This window comes from Agelaius tricolor, unplaced genomic scaffold (genome assembly GCF_023055355.1).
Source record: "Agelaius tricolor isolate 1412-34295 unplaced genomic scaffold, bAgeTri1.0.p SCAF_7, whole genome shotgun sequence".
Taxonomy (NCBI): Eukaryota; Metazoa; Chordata; class Aves; order Passeriformes; family Icteridae; genus Agelaius; species Agelaius tricolor.
Window position 1 is genome coordinate 19,319,680 of NW_027269267.1, and position 21,899 is coordinate 19,341,578.

The 21,899-nt window shown below is 37.7% G+C and overlaps 1 protein-coding gene across 4 annotated transcripts in view; it reads right to left on the reverse strand.

The window, feature by feature from the left end:
- The window catches only part of FRMPD4 (FERM and PDZ domain containing 4), a 395,580-nt gene that overhangs the window by 12,159 nt on the left and 361,522 nt on the right, over nucleotides 1-21,899 (reverse strand). For all 4 annotated transcript variants that reach the window (XM_071430537.1, XM_071430538.1, XM_071430539.1 and 1 more), the window contains exons 5-11: nucleotides 18,986-19,031; nucleotides 9,921-10,025; nucleotides 8,623-8,730; nucleotides 5,548-5,679; nucleotides 3,388-3,507; nucleotides 2,513-2,649; nucleotides 1,171-1,297 (exon numbers count right to left, since the gene is read on the reverse strand). In XM_071430537.1, coding sequence (XP_071286638.1) covers nucleotides 1,171-1,297; nucleotides 2,513-2,649; nucleotides 3,388-3,507; nucleotides 5,548-5,679; nucleotides 8,623-8,730; nucleotides 9,921-10,025; nucleotides 18,986-19,031 — 775 coding nt within the window. The remainder of the gene's footprint in view (nucleotides 1-1,170; nucleotides 1,298-2,512; nucleotides 2,650-3,387; nucleotides 3,508-5,547; nucleotides 5,680-8,622; nucleotides 8,731-9,920; nucleotides 10,026-18,985; nucleotides 19,032-21,899) is intronic.

The following is a 21,899-nucleotide window of genomic DNA, read 5'->3' on the forward strand; positions in this document are numbered from 1 at the left end:
AGCTCAAATCAAAAAGAATAAGGCAAACCCAACAAAGTCTGCTTGGTGCAGGAAGGGACTGTTGCAATACCTCTCCTAACCAAGAACTGATACTGGTATGCCACTGTAAGGCATATCTCACACCAGTAAGGCCTGCAGCAGTGATGGCTTCCAAAATAACTCCACATTTATACTACCAAGATAAATAATAAGCCATTGGCATAATTTAGCTTTAGTTTCAGAAATATAGGAGACATGCACTGCTTCAGCCTTTCTTCTATAAGGTCAGACACACAGAGCTATGTTCACACTCACAGTGTGTTCTGAAACCTCCAAGAAAGACTTCTGCTGATGACAATGAGCCTTAGTTCAGGCACCAGCTGTTTTGAGGTTTTTTAGTTCACAAACAAAGTGTCATGAAGCAGGATTCAGCTCATTTTATGTCTCAACTAGTCACTCTCAGGTTCTTTTTATAGTCCATGAACAGACATAAGCATTTCTAGGGCACAAGCAATCTGACCTATTTCTGTCCCGAATGTGGGATGGGATGAATCGCTCCCTGGAAGTGCCAATTTCTCTCCATTGACTACACATGAGAAGATGACCTGCACTAAGAAACCACATTTTGGTGTCTAAAAGCAGTCTCCTCTGCGTGCATGTAACAAAGGCATTTCTCAGAGACATTGTCTTATCCGTGTTTTTTCCAGCTGAAGTGAGAGCTTAGTGCTAAGAAAAGTATTTTACAACAGCAAGGAGGGTCATTTACAGCAAGGACCATCATCTATCCAGTTAGATCTTGGCCAGCGAAAAGTCTTTCTCTACAGTGTAACAGAAAACAATCTGAAAAACAGCATTTATGTCAGATGAGAGCATTAGAGAGAGAAGAAAAACTTTCCTAGCAAATCTGCCATTCATAGAAAGCGTTAAGTTAATGAAAAAATATATATATGGTTATCATACAAGAAGTATTAATAACCAGTCCTCTGTCATTCTCAAGATAAGAAGATAATTTATCTGGGACATAATTAATTATTTTTAATAGTTTTTGGCTATGTTGCACCAGCACCCAAAGTTAAATCTGAAAATAAAATGGCTAGGTGTTTCTCCAAAAGATTAGCTTTAAAGGTGTCCCATGCATGCCATACTTTTGTTCTTTAAAACATATTTTCTATTAAGATGCAAATGTAATACCTTTTTGCCTGGAGGAACTAGGTTTTGATTTGCTTTGACAAGGTGGGAAAGTGCTTTCTTTATGTTCTTTTCTTTCATGCTTTGCAGCACAGCAGATGGAAGAAAAGTCTCTAATCCCCATTCTTTTCTGCAATAAAAGGCATATATTTAATTTCACATTCCTGTGATGATTATTTATCTAAAGACTGGTGACTACGATGCCAAGTGAATGATTACCTGAAAACAAAAGGAGAGTTGATCAAGTCCAGAGTTTTGCAATAACATGTTATTTCTTAAATTTAAACATTTTATTTTTGACAAGAAAGGCATTTTAAAATGATAAATAATCTCTCTTCTACCCCTTCCATCTCTTCATCCATGCCATTCAGAAAAGAATATTTAAGTTTGATATCTAAAGTCTATGTCAGACACTAAATTACATTGACAAGTATGGTTACAGAATTAAAATAGCAGATAATTTAACAAATTTAATTTTATTTTATTGGTTTCTTTTAGAACACGGAAACAGCCATTTTCTTGTCACCTTTATGTTTGGGGGTTGGGGGGGGGAGGTCTGGTTCCTCCTCAAATGCAACCAGTTTGCCTCCATTTACCAAATTATTTTTCTGCTTGAACCACCCGTTTTGACAGAAGACTGACTCTTCACTCATCACTATTTTTGCAGATTCATTAATAGGATAGAATAAAACACTGCCTTCAATATGAGGGATAAACTTTTCAGGACTGAGTGTGTAACAGTTATTATTTCCATTCTGCAAGCAAACTAAGCAACAGCAACAGAAGTTTTAGTGCTTGGAGTTTTTATTTTGTTGTGGGGTTTTTTTCAATCTATAATGATATACACACATTTGCACTTTCCAATGTTTATTTTTCATTTTAGTTGTATATATGTATGTATGTATATGTAGTTTTATATATATATAGAGTCTAACATAGGACAGATGCCTACTGGAGTGCATCTGTATTTAAGAAATATTACAAACCCAAGTCTATGACCTACTGTCCTCTGAACAAAGCAATAATCTGAATCTTACCATAATAATCTTTACTAAAACCATAGGATTCAGACCATATAAACTTAGATCTTAAATCACTGAAAACAAATGAGCTAATCATATTTACATTTATAGTTTATTTCACATGCCCAAACAGATGATCAAAAGGTAAAAGAGACCCAAAGGACAAAATGCACCACTCTTAACACACCTGAATTAATTTCAATGACAAAGATTAAATCTAAACTGGTGCATGCATACAGACATACTAAAGAAACAACCTTAAATAATCTGCAAGTTACTCCTAATGTTTCACTTTTAAAGAACACACAGCATTCTCAACTTACTCGATGTATTTGAGGGAGATTTTCTGAGTTTGCTTGGTGGTCACAGTTGCAATATACATTTGTAATGCAGCCAGCCGCAGGGCAATGTCATATTTCAGTTCTGGTCCAAATCTTTCCTGGACCACATCGTTACAGCTCTGCCAAAGAACCAGTAGAGGGAGCATCATGTTAAAAAATTTTGCACTAAAAATAAATTACTGTTCTTTTATTTCATCCCCCCCATTTTTTATTTTCTTTTTTAAATTAACACTTCATGAAAAGTAACCCTTAACTCAGAAGCAGAACTCTGTTTTTGCTTTCAGAGGTGACAGGTATTTATGATATGGACACTAATGAAGAATGCCAGTACTTCTGCCAAAGAGCAAAAGGCATGATTATTTTCACCTAAGCTCTCTTCAGCCTTCCTGGAGAGAAGACTAATCCTCCATCACAGAGTGCTTGGAGGGTATCAGTATACCTGGATTCAGGATAGCAGGACTCCACCTGGTGAGATACTCAGGAGAACCACCTTGCTTGTACATCAGTTCTCCCATCCCCTTTACTGGAAGTGCCTTTCAGACATCAGTTCTGTCTGATATTTCAGTACCATAAATAAGTATTAACAATTAATTCAGCTTCACTCTTCTCTAAAGCCAAATATATTTTGGAAAGATATCAAAGCATTACTACTTGGAGAGACTTATGAAGAAAGAGGACTTTGCAGATGATAGAGATTTGCACATTCCCCAAGTGCATTCATTGGCTTTATGCAGCAGTAATAAAAGCTAGAATTCACTGCAACCATGCTTTTCTATGTGAAGATGTAAATTTATATATAGAGTAAGTGTATTTTTTTTATTCTCCTTTACACCAGCAATGGCTGTGCTTTCACTTACCTGTACATAGAGATATTCAAAAGCAACTGGATCTCTTCTTAAAAGATCAATGGGATCCTTTGGGACAAAGCTAATCCTGAAAAGACATCTCATCTTATGCGAGCTTGGCCTTTGGGTCACCTAGGACAGTGCAATAATAATATTAGAGCTTGGCAACCCTGGTAGAGCAACAGGGTCCATAGCCTCGGACAATGTTACCCTGCTCCAGAGCCCTGTAGTAGCAGGAAAAATAATTCTGCCAAAAAAAAAAGCTTTTCCATGGGCAACTTATTAAATTCTTCACCTAAGAACATTGTATATATAATCTTGTGGAAGGACATTTAGACTCATACAGGCATGACTGCCTGATACAACTCATCCTCAAAGCAACAGAATTCACTCAAAACCAGGGTGAAACAGATAAAACAGATCTTAACAAAAACCATCCAAGTGAAATGAAATCTGAATTGAGCTTCAGCAGGACTAAAACACATAAAAGAGAAGAGTTAGGTGTTTGGGGAGAGGTCACATTTTATTTCTTAGGCTGTCTGAGAACACTGGTGAGGTGCAACTTGGCAGCAATGACTCTCACCTTCTCTTGCCTGTTTTAATACATGAGGCAAATTGAGAGAAATTAGGTCTTTTTCCTGGATTGTTCTGGATTAAGAGATCTACTCCATAACTTCTGACTAAGATCCAGTGCATTAAAAAATTAAAAAGTCTGCTTTATGTGTTGGTCAGCAAAACTTTTTTAAGCATCTAACTCTGTTATCTGGGTATATTCACAGGAGACCACTGCCTAGCAAAGGAATAATTGGATAACAATCCAAACCCACCATTCTAAGTCATGGTCAGCAGCAACATTATGATGGCAAATTAAAATATTGCTGATTTTACAAGAACTTCAAAGAAGATACCCTCAGAATTAATGTAGTTTATGTAATTTATTCATTAGGCTAATGCAGTTAGAGAGTTAGGGTACTTTAAAATCAACGTATTTTCTTGATAAAACTCTACTTTTAAAAATCTCCAATATAAGTCTCTGTCATGCTCAAACAATTTTCAAAAGTTCTATTTATTCCACATTTTTTGTCTCACCTCTTTCCTAAGTATATAGACATACTCTGTACAAATTAATAAAAGCTCCAGATGGGATTTTTGAAAGCTCACTAACTTGGTTTATTCTGATCTTTCTTATTTCGGTGAGAATTTTACCAATAACTTCAAGGAGATGGCTGGGCTAGGAGGACAAGTACTGAGTATTTCTGGATATTGTTCAATCACTGGGTAGCTTATACCCGCAAGAAAAGAATGTTAACATGGCAAAAGCAAGTGCTTCAAGGTTGGAAAATGCTAGAAAGACTGTTATCTGGTAAACTAAGCTCCTTCACACCATTACACAGACTACTTATAATTACAGGAATTCTGTCATTTAAATTAAGTATTTTTCCACATCTAACAATCCATTTCTCCTTTTTCCTTCTTTTTCCAATTTAACTGAAATTAAAAAAAATATACTAATGTTCTCCTGAAACACAGAAATATAATAGAAAATTTCAGGCTAAACAATTTGGCAAAATGATAAGCAGATAAAATCAGAGTACTCTGCTGGTAACTGTGAAGAAACTTTAACTTTAGTCACATTTCCCTGATCTAAGGAAGGAACCAACATTTTCTGTGTCACATTTCATCATCAATGAAGTGACACAACGTACCTCTGTGTAAACAAGCCAAACTTGACTTCATCAGAGAGAGACTATTCCCTGTCACACAGATACAGATCTGTACAATCAAATTGGAACAAAATATCAAAATAAGGCTTTTAAATAAATTTGGCCAGACTGTGCTTCTCAGAATTGTTACCATGGATTTGCCAGCTGTTGAGTATGTTCAGTAGCTGGGCCTCATGTGATATGAAAAGCATTTCTCAGATTTCAGTCTGATTTTTGATTTCTTTATATTTTTGAAAGGCCAAAAAAAGCAATGAAATATGATGTTTTTATAACAGAAAATTCCTGTGAGAACCTTATTCTTACAATCACTTCTAAATATCCTAGCTATTTGATAGACTGTATCAAACTAAAAAGCTTGCAGCTAACTCATCTGACTAATGAAAAAGATGGAAAATTTACTGATTAAGCCATCTCATTAATATCTGTTTTCATAGACCATTACACAAACCTGAGTTAGAGTCTCTTGTTCATGTAGCAAAAGGAGTTTCGTTCCAGATCCTTCAACTCTCTGCTCCAGCATTAGGGAGAAGTGTTCAATACACTTGATGGAAAGCTTTTCTTGGAGTGTTAAGATGACATCCTAATTAACAAAGGATTTATAAAAAGTGCTTAAATTAATGAAATGCTTGGGATCCAGTTGTTCACTGCCACACACCCTGTATGTACCCAGCACAGGGCAGAAGCCCAGGCTTTGTGTCTGTTTTGCACAAGTTTCCAGGACATCACAACGATTCTTCAAATATCCCCAAGATAGTAAGAGATATGAACGTGAGAAACACATAAATGGGATTGCCAGGAATGGACAACATTCTGTTGTGATTTAACATGTCAATTATATTGGTGTGGCCCTTAAATCATATTTGTCTCCCTGGAAATAAAACCCATCAGCAAAGAAGAGATGGTCTTATAACTGTTCTCTTCCCTTTATCAGGGCCACGCCATCAAGTAGACAAACCAAATTTATAAGTTCAACAAAAAAAAATTAGATGAATGGCCTTTATTTGTTCTTATAGCAAAGGGTTTTTAATTTCACTTCTTGTGTTTTAAATGCTGACAGAAAAGTCAATGATGATGACTGTGCAGAAAAATAGCTCTAAACTGATGGACCACATCAATTTTTAGAGAGTCCTGATTAGCTTTTTTCACACTGAATTATGACTAAGGAGAGTTAATTTGGGAACGACTGTATCTAAAATAACAGCTAAACAAACCTCTCCACAAAACCATTCAACTAATTCCTACCTTACTTGCATATAACGCTTTGTAAATGTATGCAGATTATTAATATCATTTTTCAAGGTATCTTTTACTTTAGTGAATATTGTAGGAAAAAGAAATGCATAATAACCCATCATTTAGAAACAGTCTCACAGTATGTTAATGACAAGATTAAAACATTTCCTTCCATCTGAAAGATTTTCAAATATACGTAAGTATCCAGATGGATAGTATTTACTAAGGAGATCATGACAAATTGTAATGCAAGTGTTTTAACATAATTTAGGAAAATTAATTGATCAATTACAGAGTGTTTAAGGAAAATCAAGATGAAAATGGTGGAAGGACGAAAAAATGTAAGTGGGAAGATGGGGACAGCTCTCTACAATGTAGAGAATATAAGACAGCATCAATGAATTGCTAGCTATCACTCTAAATAATAAAGGCTAATATTATACTATTCTGACCAATGGGGAATTTATTACTTACACATTAAATTGACTTTTTTTTATACTTCTAAGCTATGCTAAAAGACTTTGGGCATAACAGTAACATGAAGCAGCATAATACTAAATACAAGCTTTTAAAAGAGGGTAGTAATGGCACTGCTTTCCACTACTAGCTCTTCTGGGCCTTTTAAAATATAAGGCACACAGCCTCTGAATTACTGCACCAAAGTTTTTGCTTTTCCTCCCATCTGATAATTTCAGAGTGAGCCCAGGTGCCATGACCCAAGAATATGGAAAGTGAGGATTGCAGGTTAGGTGCTGCTTGTACCCTCCTTTTTAAGTGATGAACTACTGGACTGGAGATGAAAAAACCTGCATTTACCTTGACTCACCTGGGTGATGTCACCCCAGTTAAGCAGAGAAGCAACAATCCACACCCACCCATCCACACTGAGGAATACACACACACACGCAAGAATATGTCATTTAGAGCTGTGAAGGCCTCAGAATATATAATTGCCTGAATTAGATGCAAAGGAAATTATTCCTACCAATAGTCAAAATTACTAAGTTCAAAGCAGGCTTACAAAATCAATACAGATAGGTAACTGAGTTCACACGGGTATCTGTGCCAATGACTTCACATTTGACATTTGGTCTGATAGTACATGACACATCCACGACAGAACTACTGAAAACTAATGTAATGTGATGGCCAAAGACTGGTATTCAGGGGAAAAACATCCTGGAATAGGTTGGTAGTTTATATGCTCATAACAGAAAATACTAGAAAGTGGACTTGTGCACCTTAGAAGGGCATGGAGAACTCACTAGCTACGTGAGAAATGTCTGCTATTTCTTCACCAGCCAAATTTTCAAATTTACTCAAGGAATTCAGTATCCCACAGATGTATCCCATGGATGGAATGCTTGTATCCATACCTGCATGCAATTTATGCCTAAGGCATATATGCTACATTTATTAACAAATGTTGCATGCAGTTTTCAAGTGTGACTCTAGCATGTTTTGCCATCAGACTGGAGTACATTTCTTGTCTGCATTAGTAAATAACTCTCTGTGCTGCTCTAACTGATTGAGCATGCTGCTGAGCACAAAGGCAGCCTTTCTTTAAATTTTCCTGGCCTTACAATCCCTCAAAACTAGCTAAAATTGGCATCCCCAGCCTTCATCGACCATCCCACCCATGCCCCTCTCATGTCTCGGTCTAGATTTGATAACCAAACTCTAGATCTGGTAACCAATCCATGTTGAAACTAGCTTCCCCAAACAGTAATGCTAGCCCTGATGCTTACCCCACTGCTCCAAGGCTCTAAGAGACACTGATGATGCCTCTGATTTAGGAACCCACATGGAACAGTGTCACACACATTCCCTGGCAGACTCCGTTTTGTGCCAGGGCTTTACCTTTTTATTTCTGCATGTGAAATGTGCTATAGAAAGTGTAGAGGGCACTGCACTGAGGCAAGTAATTTATCACCAACATAATCCTACAATATTCCATCCTAAATTCACTGAATGATAAGCTGGATGATATTCAATCAGTAACCAACATCTTAATCTTCTTAGCTCCTGACTTTTGCTGACAAATCATGCTACTCTTTGGCAGCATATCAAAATAAGCACACAATTTTGATTGTGCTCCAAGCACATTAAAGTCATCACTTCTTCTTCACTGTACACAATATATTTTTAGGAACAGAAAGATGGACCAAATCCTCATTATTTGTGAACTAAGAGTCCAACTCAAACCGAACACACCAGTAATTTTGTTTTTAAAGCATTCCAAGTAAATGATAATTACTGAAGGTCTCATACCAAGGAATAGCTAGCTTACCTTTATTGAAGTGCTGCAGTCAAAACGGAAAGATTTGGTTTGTCCATTTTCAAGATACACCTTTAGAACATTTGGCATGAAAAGAAGCGAGTTGTCCTTAACTGTTTCCTGTCAAGCAAATTAGTGAATCAGATTACAACATGCAACAAGTGAAATATAAACATTGTTCTATCAAGAAGTACATCATTCTGACAGAAAAGCAAAAACTGAGAAGGAAGGTGTTGGCCCAAACTGAAAGCAGAAATATCCGTGCCCTGCAAGGGTCTAGCCAGGCTCATTACAGCTGCTCTCTATAGCTTTCTGTCCTGGAAAAATATAAATGTTCACATACATTTTATGTCTGGCCTGGAGTACTCTCCCTAAATACTATCTGTCTGACAATAAATATTGCCTCTGAAGTTGAAACATTTTCACTAAAATAGAAAAATGGATTACTGTTTCTCTGAATATAGTGAGCTATTTAGTGTTTTCAATCTAAAAATTTGAAACTACAGTTTGCTAGTAAGGATTACAATCAAGGTAATTAACATGCTCTTTATAGAGGGATATTAAATGCTGCTATTTCTTTCATCATTTAAGAAAAACAAGATATAACATTGCTACCTAATTTGATGATTCATAACCAGTATAGCAAAATATAAAAGCAGAAGGAAGGGAACCAAATCTTTGGAGATTTTGTTTGCTTATTTTTATTTTAAAAAGCAGAAATTGCTTTGGAAAAAAAGTATCAATTTAGGTTTGGAAGAGAGTTGGGAAAAGACATGAGTGTGGAATGATGCTCTGGCAAATTATGAAAATGAGCTGTGAGTTCATGTCTGAGGAGGAGTTCAGTGCCTCTCAAAGGGAGGCTGACATTGCCTGAGGTCTGGTAACAATAAGTTCAAGGAGATAAAACAAATTTTAAAGTGGTCTGTGAGGTTAATCAGTTTTTAAATTAAAATCTTAATCAGTTTTTCTGACATGGTACCTCTCTTGAGCTTATGGGTTTTATGAAAACAAAGTTGATCCAAAGAAACCAACAGACAAACACTAACAAGACTATAAAGACAAACATGTTATCACCACAAAATTCATTCACTAGCATCTTTATTTCATTTTAAGGGACAAATTTTTCATAAAATTATGGGCCTAGTGAACTTGAAAAAAGATCTTTGGAAGACTTCAGAACAGAAAAACCCTCCTATTTGCAAGCCTGTCACTGCTTTTCCTGCCATGTAATTACCTCCCTTTCCAAGTTTGAACTGTACCTTTGGATGAAATGCACAATCCTTCCTGAGGTTAAATAGCTGCATACTCACCGACACCTGCCCATTGATAATTACTTCCTCAGAGAAGCGCACTTTGACAGGATTGGACTTCAATCTTGCCTTTTTTGCAGCACTAATAAAAGCTGATTTAGGAGACTGGAAGAAAAGATGATGACAAGATATATCACATAACTTAAAATTAAAACATTTCTTTTCTTTTTTCAGTTATTCCCCCTGTTATATGCTGGAAACTCCATGCATACAGCAACATTTTGCTGATAGAAGGATGGAAATGCAGTCAAACCATTAGGCATCCTAAGGTAGTCTCTATGTACATACACATAAGGAAACACCAGTACATACTGAACATACTGGAAATTATCCTACTGTTAGACTGGAGCAATGAGAAGGGTTCTCAGTGCACACAGAAAATGCCTGTAGTGTTCCCACAATGACTGCTGCCACCCAACCCTGTCTGCATGAAGGGACACTGACCAGGCACCTACCAGTGACCCTTTCTTTACAGACTGAATGGAAAATCTTTGCATAATCTGTGATCTACCGGACAGACATACACACAACTTTTGCAAAAAAAGTGTCTGTGAGGTCTCCAAATGGAGTGGCATCTCACTGTATTTGTGCACTTCAGAGCACAGGTGAAAACCACCAAGAGGCACCTGCAGGCCATCAGGCTTCCCCTGAAGGCATCCCCTAAACACACCCTGTGCCATCAATATTGACATGTTATAGGGCTTCATGGATTAGAAATGTAGAAGCATTCTGAATTTTCTTCTGGGACCAACCTGACTTTTACCTACCACATTATGCAATGGCTTCACCTGTTTTCATCCCCGGGAAAAAAAAAATCTCCTCACTTGAGAAATTTGACTAACAGCTACTTTTTAGTAACAAATTAAATATTCGCAGTCAATGGGATTTCCATTTTCAGCAGCAGAAGTGAGGTTGGTTTATTCTCAGGTGAGTTGCAAACACAGTGCTTCTTGGCATTGCCTCACTTCATGACCATAATACTGGGCAATGGAAGACTTTCTCACTTCGGCTGAAAGTCACTGAGCTCTTTTGGGCCAGGTTTCGATCCATTTGTTTCGTGAAAATGTGAATTAAGAATTCCAGAATCTTACTCTGAGTCCTAAGTGGCCTTACTAGTTTTGAATAAAGACTTATGTCATGTTGGTTTTCCTGTGAGAAATAAGTGGAGGCACAAGTGGTGATGATCAATGTGGCATGAGAGCTGTCCTTGTAAACATGGGAAGTCTCATTTCTATCACTCAAATTCTGACTCAGCTAACAATCTCCAGGAGCAATGGAGTAGTCCAAGGTGGAAACAACGTGCTCCTCTGTTTCTGTCTTTGATCTCTGCTGAAACGGCTTAAAAATTTATTTTCTTGTGATGCAGAAGCCTTGTTTCTTAACCAGCTAGTTACCTGTTTCTAGTAACTAGCAGGAGCAAGTCTAGTTCATTTCTGCATGCCTCAAATCTATCATCACATTGAAAACGTGGTAACTATTACTATAGGTTCAGTATCAACCAGTGAACAAGGAATGAACACTGCCACATTCTCCCAGGAAGTATCAGAGGCATCCAGTAATTCCTGAGGCACAAAATAGAATCAAGAAATAAAAATAAATGCTTCTTTGCTTTCACAGTTCATTCTTTCTTACCTCTCTAGCGCATATGACCATACAATAATTAATAACTGTAAATAACAGGAAATTCAACCCCATGAACAAAAACCAAGACCAGCTTCCAGAGTCAGCACTGAAAAAAGAGGAAGGTCCCCAGAAGTTTTGAAACAACCACCAAAAAAGAAAAAATAATAGTGGGGGGAAAAAAAAGCATTTCAGGGTGGAGGACCTTGTTAACTTCTTCAGCAAGAGGGGACAATATGGAAATGCTGAAGCAGTTTAAATACTGTCCTCTGGAGATTAATTCCTAGAAAGATACAGTATAAAACAGTACCATGATTAATAAAACAACTCTAGAGATGCCTTCTCTAGTTTCCTTCCTCTCCATGTTGTCCCCCTCTGCAATGTGTAAGGGGGATAGTCTATGTGGCACCCAAGTAATAGGTTGAAAAACTGTTGATTCCACTGCCACAGGGCAGCACAGCAGCAGGATTAGGCTACTGGCTTTCCCTTGCAAGAACATGGGGAAAACAGTGGCTTTCTCTTACTATTCTTGCTGAAAAAATCTCTGTGCTGTTGCTTGCTTTTATTACAGATGAGTCACCAGTCTGGCCTCTCTTGACAGGCAGACTGCCAAATTTTTTCTGGATTCTGGCAAGGTTATTCCCATACAGCAATTCTGGAAAACCAGTATGTGTCCCTATTGCTCTCTACAATCTCTTTCTCTCTACAGCCTCAAAAGTCACTTGCAGGAGGCATAAACACTTAAATTATGTTATTACAAAAATGCAATCAACACTAAAGGTTTGAACATATGCGGGCTACCAAGAACCCCTCTGGGATGTGGGGTTTAATGTACCCATTGCACAGCCAGGGGAGCACACCACGGTCTGCCATAAAACACGGCACTTCTTTTCATTTCCACTTTTGCTGTGGCAACATGCAAAGGACTCTGGCCCTTTGCCAGGCACTCCGGGTGAGCCTGGAGCAGACTGTTTTCCATAAAGCTCCAAACTATAAACTAGGGGTGTAAGAAAATGAAACAGCTGTGCCAGGTATTTGGGAGAACATTCTCTGCTGGTTAAAGGTTTGAGTAATAGCCCAGCTTTTGTGTTTAATTGCACAATGTCATTGTTTCTACCCCTGCATCAACTTGACACTTGACATTTTCTCGTTGGGAATAGAAGTGTTTCCAAAGGATGTGCAAATACCTGGGAAAACAGTTAGGTTTGATTGTTGGAACTTGCCTGTCTAACAAAGCCTCAGCAAGATGATGGGCAGCTCTATTGTATTTTAATGTCTTTAGGTTTGTAGAAGAATGCTATCACTTAATGATTCTCATAGTGCCAGATAATAATTCATTTCTGAGGCTCTGTGTTTTAGCCAAATGGATGCCATTATTCTCAGTTAATGACCTTAAGCAGGAGGTGTTTACACTAATGCAGGACATCTATCACTGCAAGTAAAGTATTTGCATTGTCACAGATAAAAACAGCTTAATTAGAGTGACTTTTGCAAAATGAGGGCACACATTTTAACAAGGAGTCAAAATAACTCAAAACCCTCCAAACTTTACTCTGTGTGACCTAAGCCCTGTTTCCTATTAAAAGCTCAAATTTATTAGGATTTTAAATAATTTTTACTTGTTTACATAGAATTCAAAGGAAAATATCAGCTGATCATTTCAACACTACTTAGGGAAACTGCTAACAAGAAAAATGAAGCATTGCACACATACTTGGAGGAAATAATAGTGAAGACCTAGACCCTACTTTGAACCCTGCTTATAGTGACTGCAATCAATTGGCTTCCCATCAGCAGGGTCAAAACACAAAAGATTGCAGAGGAGACTTTCAGGAAAATGTTACTTTTGCATTTTCTAGACTTCTCAACATCAGATCCTATATTTGCCAGCAGCATTAGAGCGGGTCATTTATTGATAGATTTTAGAAACAATAGCCTACATTATGAGGGAAACTTTTTTGGTGGAAGTAAAAATGCCTGGTGCTTCACACACCAGGCATAAACTATAATTTGGGGGAGATTGCGAAGGAAGCGGGTTTTATTTGCTGAAAAAGCCCCTTTGAGTGCTCTTGCCAGTAGAGGTGCTGCAACAGCAAAACCTTTACTCATGCTCAAGAAAAAAAAAGGATTTAGTAGCTAGAAGAGCACAGTGTAGTACTGAGATATCATAAAGAAATAGAATGATAGTAGCATAGGACAATCACAAGGTGAAAAGAAAATCTGCTCTGTAACCGTAAGCATCAAAATTAGAAATACTACATTCAAAATTACAGAAACACTGTAGTTTTTAAATAGTCACAGAATGTATATATACAATAAATTTTAAGCTTGTTATTTAAAAATAGTCATTAGTTTAATATAAAATACTTAGTATCCTAGAAAATAAGGAAAAATTGCACAAGTGCAAAAAATGTATTGACTTTTTGGTTCGAGGCTAACGGCAATTACAAGCACCAGTATTTAACAAGCAAATAAAAGGTGAGTAAGAGGAAGAATTACATTTATTAAGTGGAACAGGACATAATGCCCAAAGGCAAACTAAATATGGTAATTCATAGCTGCGAACAAGGCTGAAAAGACTACACTGGCTCACAAGAGCATGGTAGAAGAGCAAGTAGGGACATGGAAGAAATAATGTGGAGAAGTTTTACCACACAGTAATTTGTGATAACCACATGGCACTGACAGAGGATCATCAGGAGTATTTCTTTGTTAAACTCTTGGCACAAATTTAATTGTTGGAATACTGGTCAGATCTGGGTTTTCTCTTAAAAAGTTGGCAATCTATCATAGACAATTGTATTTAATTATTTGCATTATTTATATTATTCCATTTTTAGATGGTAATCACAGTCTGATCATTAGTCAAACAAACTCTCAATAAGATTGTTGCCACAAACATTATGATCCATAAATGTTATTTACTGTAATTTTTCTGCAACTGTTGTGTCTCAGAGGTATAACCATGTTAAAACAAGAAGCATCTCTTTCTAAACAGAAGAAGATCCTATCTTTTTCCCATTGCAAAACTTAATGCACAGCAAAATTGCCACAGATCTCAGCCAGGCCTGGACTTCATCCAAGGAGCTTAAGAGATTAATCATGAAAGCAACCTATCAAATGATCTCTGCACATAAAATCTGAAAGGATACCAAACAGGCAAGTTATTTGATCTAAGTAATCCTTAAAACTTAATAAGGCAACAATCAGAATGATAGTTCATTTACAGAATAAAACAGTCAGAAATTATAATCAAATGCCATACTTCCAGAAATCAAAACTCTGAACTGCTTTAACCGCTTGAGCTGCTTGGTGACCTCCTTAGGAGCACTGGTGATAAGAAGCTAACAAAGATTTATGGAAAGAAAAAGATAGCCTAATGCTTTGGCTTGGTCATAATTAAAATGAAATTTTAATGTGTTTTAATGTGTTTAAGCATTAAACAAAACTGAATGCATTTAAGCAAAAATTGTCTGCAAAAGCTTTCAAAGAGTACTAAGTGAACTACAGAGTACTATAAATCTAGATTATATCTACTTTCACCTGCAATCATAAAGGATGGTTACTTAAATGCAAAATCAAACCACACTCTAAATAGCAAAAATAAAACCAATTAAGAAATAGCACTTTTGTAATCCATCTTGGCAGATATTTTTCATGCAATGGTAGAAGGAAAATCACCATAAAGAAGAGAGATCAATGAAATGTTTGTTGAGTTGTACTTCTGTCAAGAAGAGGGAAGAAATTCAGTCTTTATTTAAAAGCTCTTATTTTCCTTTGTCTGGTTCCTACTTCATCATCCCAGTTTTATTAGCAAAATAGTAAAAGGAAACATGGAGGAGGCAAAATTAAACAAGTGTGCATCATAATTTTCGAAGGCATAAACATTATTTCCAAACTGTAAAGCAAATTGTGTTTGTCAGAGGTCCTCTGCACAGAAGACCAGGACAAGCACACAGCTGGAGTCAGCAGCACCCAGGGATTGCAAGGCTGAAAGAGATGCCAACAGGCTCAGGCACTAGTGATGGCAATGGTGTGGTGGCAGTACGAGGGCCAGCATGGACCAGATGTTCAGAGTGACTCAGGAGTACCCAGGCAACCTTGCAGCCCAAGGTTTGCATAAACTGAGGGGTCTTGCAATGCTTCAGGGCCAAAAGGTGGCTGCACAAACTGGCATCATCCCAACTGCTCCACATCCCTACAGACACCCTCGCTTCCACTGCAGAAAAAATTTAAGTTGAAAGCAGTAAGGGGAGGACACTGTGAATCAATAGAAGCCTGGTCTGACAGGGAGGGAGGTACAATAAATACTGCACAGACAAGATCTTCCAGGTGCAACAGTCCTGCAGTCAAGGCCTTCCCAACCAGTTCATTTCACTAAGCATCCCAACTTTGGGGTAAAAGTCTGTCACCATCATATTTTCTGGAAAAATCCCCTTGCCCAGGATTATTCTCCTTGGAAGCTGAGAAGCCTCAGAGAAAAAGGAAAACAATATTATTTCATTTGCTTGTCCTGTGTTTTGCTGCTTTGGAATGTGGTTTGGAGATTGTTTATCCAACAGGTGGTTGTTTGACTGGTTTCATGTGAATTGTTTTGACTTAATGACCAATCATGGTCTAGCTGTGTCAGGACTCTAGAGAGTCATGAGTTTTTCATTAGTATCTTGTTAAGCCTTCTGTCTGTATCCTTTCTCTATTCTTTAGTATAGTATTCTTCAATATAATATCATAAAATAATAAATTAGCCTTCTAAGAACATGGAGTCAGATTCATCATTTCCTTCCTACCACGGGGGACCCCAAAAATACCACAAAAATTGGTCAATTAAAGCTAGCACCAACATGCAGGCATTAATTTCATCTTCTAAATGCTCTGTGCACATCCTTGGGGAGACTATCTTCATGCCTACATGATCTTAAATGTCCATCACTCCCAAAACCACAAGTGCTTTGTCTGCTGAGGTAGAGCTGGGGGACTCTGATCAATATACCAGAGTGGGACAGTGCAAATTCATGTACAAAATGGGAACATCAGTCCAAATGGCTGACAGAAAAGTGTTTCAGTAGCATCCTTAGCTCAGTGACATCTAGAGGTATTTCAGATATTGATTAGATTTTGCTGCTACTTAATGAGAGGAGCAGATTCTGCCTTGTCAGGCCTCACAAAGAGCTTGAACACATAGCTGTGAATCACAGACTGACACAATTATAGAATGGAAAGTACCTCAAAGATCATCCAGCTCCAAGCCCTCTGTCATGGACAGGGATACCTTCTAATAGACAAGGTTGCTCAGAGCTCCATCCAACATGGCCTTGAACATTTCCAGGGATGGGGTGTCTGCAACTTCTCTGGGCACCTTGTTGCAGTGCTTCACCACCCTCAGAGTAAAGAATTTCCTCCTAATGTCTAATCTAAACCTACTCTCTTTCAGTTCAAGCTACTACCTCTTTTCCTGTCACTACATGCAACACCTCACACTTGGTCATGTTAAACCTCAGAAGATTCCCATGAGCTCATTTCTTGAGCCTGTCCAAGTCCCTCTGGTCCTTCAGGTGTGTCAACCATCCCACTTGACTTGGTGCCACTTACAAATCTGCCGAGGATGCACCTAATCCCTTTGTCTATGTCATTGGCAAAGATATTAATTAACATTGGTCCCATTACAGACCCCTGAGGGACACTATTTGTCACTGATGTCCAGCTGATGATGGGGATTCTGAGATGTTGACCACAACCCTCTGGATGTGAGTATCTAGCATATTCTTCATCCACCTATCAGTGCCCCTAACAAATCCATCTCTCTCCAATTTAGAGAGAAGGATGTTGTGGAGAACTGTGTCAAAGACTTTACAGTATTAAGGTAAATACTGTGAAAGGTTTCTGTAGCCTGTCCCTTGTCCACTGATGCAGTCACTCCACAGAAAGCCACTACATTGGTCAGGCAAGACTTGCCCTTGGTAAAGACACCAGGTGATGACTTTCCTTCTTTTCCAGGTTAAAGGCTGGAGAAGGACTGCATCTGTGCTGTATGGTCTTCCATTGAACATGGAGTGCACAATTTATTTGGGTTTCAGCTTCCCTTAAATTCAGTTCATACAGGGCTTGCTCTCAGACCAGCAGCATAATAATGTCACAGCACCTCACAGATGTAGTACTACACTTTGCTGTCCACTTTCAAGGGCTACACATAGGTGCACTAAAGCACATGCCCTTTCTTCACCTGACATTTATAAATAAGAATTAAGTCTGTCAATGGATGAAACCTGCATAAAAAAGAAAAGTGGGCGAGGATTTCTTTTCCCCCATTATATATAATCACTATGACCTAAACCACTGGCTGTAAACCAACAAGTTTTAAAGGCAGATAGGTTCTTCATTTAGTCAGACCAGGCCTCATTTTCATTTAAGGTGACTTATATTGGCCTGATCTCAGATCACCTTCCTGACAGAGGACTTACTGCAGGGTGGTAGCCCTTGCCTGTTTTTGCTGTGGAATGCATGCTTTTCCCCTACGAATTAGGTGCAGTGCAGACTGGCTTCTAGAAAGGTGCAGGACAAGTAAAGCTGCATGGCCACCTCAAAACTAACCAGAAAGGCTAATGACTAGTACAAAGACACACAGTTGCATTTTCATGATATACATTTTGGCAACTTCATCAGATAAACCTGTTTTCAAGTCTTTGTGTCAAATCCACCTCATCTCTTATTCTTGCGTGAAAAGGATGCAATTATCCCTTGTTAATGAAAACTGCTGTGTATCAGGCTAAACACCAGGGAGCCAAATGGCCCTGCTGAATCTGAATTACTCCTGATGCACGGCTGAGGCCCCTCAGCAGCCTGCAATGTCCACATGGCTGTGCATGGACAGATGGGTTTCCTCCCCTGGCTTGCCTCTCCCCTTTTTTCATGGGAGATGGGTTTGAGCTGACAGGTCATGAGCCCACTCCCACAAACCACTGAGTGAGTTGCAAAGTCACATTGCATCAACCAGCTCTGAATGGGCTGCAGTTTCTCCCAGTCCATTCAAGAAGGCCTCACATGGTTGTCTGTCTGTCTCTGCTCTCCCTTCACCTCCACAAGCTGGAGATGCAGACAGAGCCCTCCTTTAGATAAAGTACAGCTGCTTTGCTGCAGCAGTGTAACTTTGTGGGACCAAGGCAGAATCAAGAAAAACCCAGGAACTGCAAAAAACAAGAAACTGAAGCAGAACTCAGAATTCTGCTCTATCACTATGAGTTTAAAGACAGTTATTTTTTAATTTACTAATGTAGCCTTTGAGTAGAGGACATAGTAATACCATCTTAAATACCACCTTTAACAGACACAGCCCTTATTGCACTTCTTTCTATTGCACAGATAATGTAGGGATACAAGCAGAATATGGGCAGAAAAAGAAGCTGCTGTGTTGCTAGGAAACTAATTCAGAAAACATTGACAATACTTACAGGATAAGGTTGAACAACAGTAAGGAGGATCGATTCTTTGCAGCTTCTATAAAAAGAAAAAACAAAGTAAAATCAAGTCATACTTTTATTCACTATTGATAACCAGCTTTTCTTTTTAATGGAGAAAACTGCGTTAATATGGAAGAATGTTTATTACAATGACATAGCAGAGTAGTACAGAGATTAATAATATGCCAAAATAACGATAGGTATTATGAAATAAGTTTTTTCCAATCTAATAAATTGAATTGGCCTAACTTTGTAGTTTATGCTACAAACTTTTTGCTTCATCAGAAAAACCTGCATGCCGCAATAACGGTTGTCTCTAGCAAGAATGAAATAACCTGTGATTAATTGCATTAGTTCAGCATCTGTAGTCCATTAATTTCTTTTACCTACTTTACAAATGCAAGTCACTTTTATACCATCTAGCTCTTGTACACTTCAAGCCAAATCTGTTTGAAACAGCAGCATTCTTTTTCAAAACAAAAATGAGGACAAAATTTAATCCCCCATTCCTTCTCTAGCTCACCTTTTTAAATGGTGGGAAAAGACTAATATTTGGTGAATTCTTCCATTAGAATTTATAAGTTTTTACAGGATTGCTAAGGAAAGGTTTTTCTTTCAATTTAAACAGCTCTTCTTTATGATGAAACTAGTGATGATGAAATGCAAAACATATGAAAATCTCTAAAAATCCACAACTGATTTATAGGAGAAAGAGAAGAAATTATTACGAATCTTGGTGTGACCAAGTGGCCTAGACAAATAATACATATATTTTAACTCTTGGTGGGTAGATGAGGATGGTGGATAACTGTGGAAAATTAAAGTGGAAGGAAGGAAGAAAAGACAATCACAGTCTATATCTCTTGTATTATCTTTTGATCAGATGGTTGCAGTGGGAGATATTAGTTAAGAAAAGGTCAGTTGCCATTTTGCTGAGATAGAATTAAATTTCTCTTGGTTTTACTACTTTCAAACATAAATTGTTTATTTACGTGACTTACCATCTGGCTAAATTGACAAGGAACTGATTTTGCATGCCTGAAATCTTGAGCAGAACTAACTAAAAAAATCATACTGTATTGGTTGTGCATAGGGTCACCTTACAGGAAAAAAGGACAACTCTGATATGCAACTTAAAAAGACAAAAGGCAAAAGCAAAAGGCAAAAGAAGTGGAGGAGAGAATGAAGGGCTAGTCAGAAAAATGTTATGGAAAGCCAGTCTGCACTTGATGAAGCAAACACATTACTAAATGCCAACAGGGATAACAAATTCTACTTTTGCCAAAGCCATCAGTCATGTAAGGAGTAAAGTCTAATCTAATATCATGTAACTAAAAAAAAATTAGCTGGAGCTTCAATTTCTTACTTCTTTTATTAGATATTTGTATCATTACCACATTTTTTTGGGAATCTACAAATGCATGTTAAGAAAGGTAATTTATATCAAGAATCTCGTACTCTCTGTGCTATCCACATTGATCCAATTATGATTGCTATATTAACCTAGGCAGGTTAGTAGACAGAAAGGCTCACAGTCGTTAGTTTGGGATAAACTGCAGCCCTGGGATAACTGCACCATAACCTTAACCTGGTCCTTTCAATTACTTTGAACTCACTACTTTGTGTTTCTCATGCTGTGTATAATTACCACCACCACCTCTGCCTCCTGCAGTCCAGCTATGCTAGAAAGTTGTCTTTAAAAATAAAATCAGCTTCTCCTGAAATGTTTTTCACCTATTCATTATTCTTGGATGAAACCTGTCCAGGTGTCAGGCTAGGCAAGTTTCATGCTAGATTAGCAAGTGGGTTTTTTTAAACTAAAAGATCAAAAGATATATTTGGTGGACAAGACTTTCTTGCAGGATAAACACTTGTATTGGAAGGATACTAGACTCTAGACCATACATTCAACATTTGAGGCTATAATAAGACCCTTTGGTGTATCTGGACACAATCATGTTACACATTCAAAAAGTTGGTGTCAAGCACTACACACAAATCCCTAATCACCAGAGTAAACATTTCCTATAAAATTTATGCTACATACAAAACACAGCACAGTTACAAAAGAAGAAAAATTTAATCATAAGCTTTTTTTGATCTGCAGTACTCAGTCATGACTCCATTGCTCATTTGAAAACTTCCTCATCTAATGATGACAAAACTCTGCAGGACAGCTCATCTTTCTCACTTCTGGTATGGCTAGCATATCCTATGGATCTACATGGTAAGCCTCACACAGCACTGGAGACTGCCAGCTGTACCATTTATTGCATATGTTACAAGAATGGAGAAGCAATGGAATCACTGACTGTGTGATCTCTGTTTTGTAGCTCAAATGTATGTGGGCAAACTTATGCCCCTGTGTGACAGTAGAACATACAGACAGTTAAGTTCACAGAAACAAGGTACATCATCACATTGAAATGTGAGCTATGTCTTTTAAACAACACCTAAAACACAGTGGCAAAGGCTAAAAAACCCAATTGCAGTCTTAGCTTCACCCTGAAATGTCTTTTCTCATTTAAAATGTGCCTAAATTTAAAAAAAATCCTATATTACAGTTATTTTAATACCTTTCATACTCACTTAACAACTACCTAATTATTTCTGTGCTCTTTTAGAGTCATTTAAGACCAAACATCTGCAATACCAGCTTAGAAAACAAGCGGCTGACTTTTTGAGTGCTCTGCCATCTGACTGGCTAACACCAGCATCACAACAAAATTATCTTCATGTTTCTTTCATTTCCTGACATTAGAATCAAATAGTGATAACAAGGCTGAAAAATCTGATGGGAATTCGTGATTCATCTCTCTGTCCTTCTCCATGTCCTGCGTGGTGATTATATTTGTCCATTCTCACTACTCCTCACAGCTACTTGGGCTGCAACAAGAAGAGAATA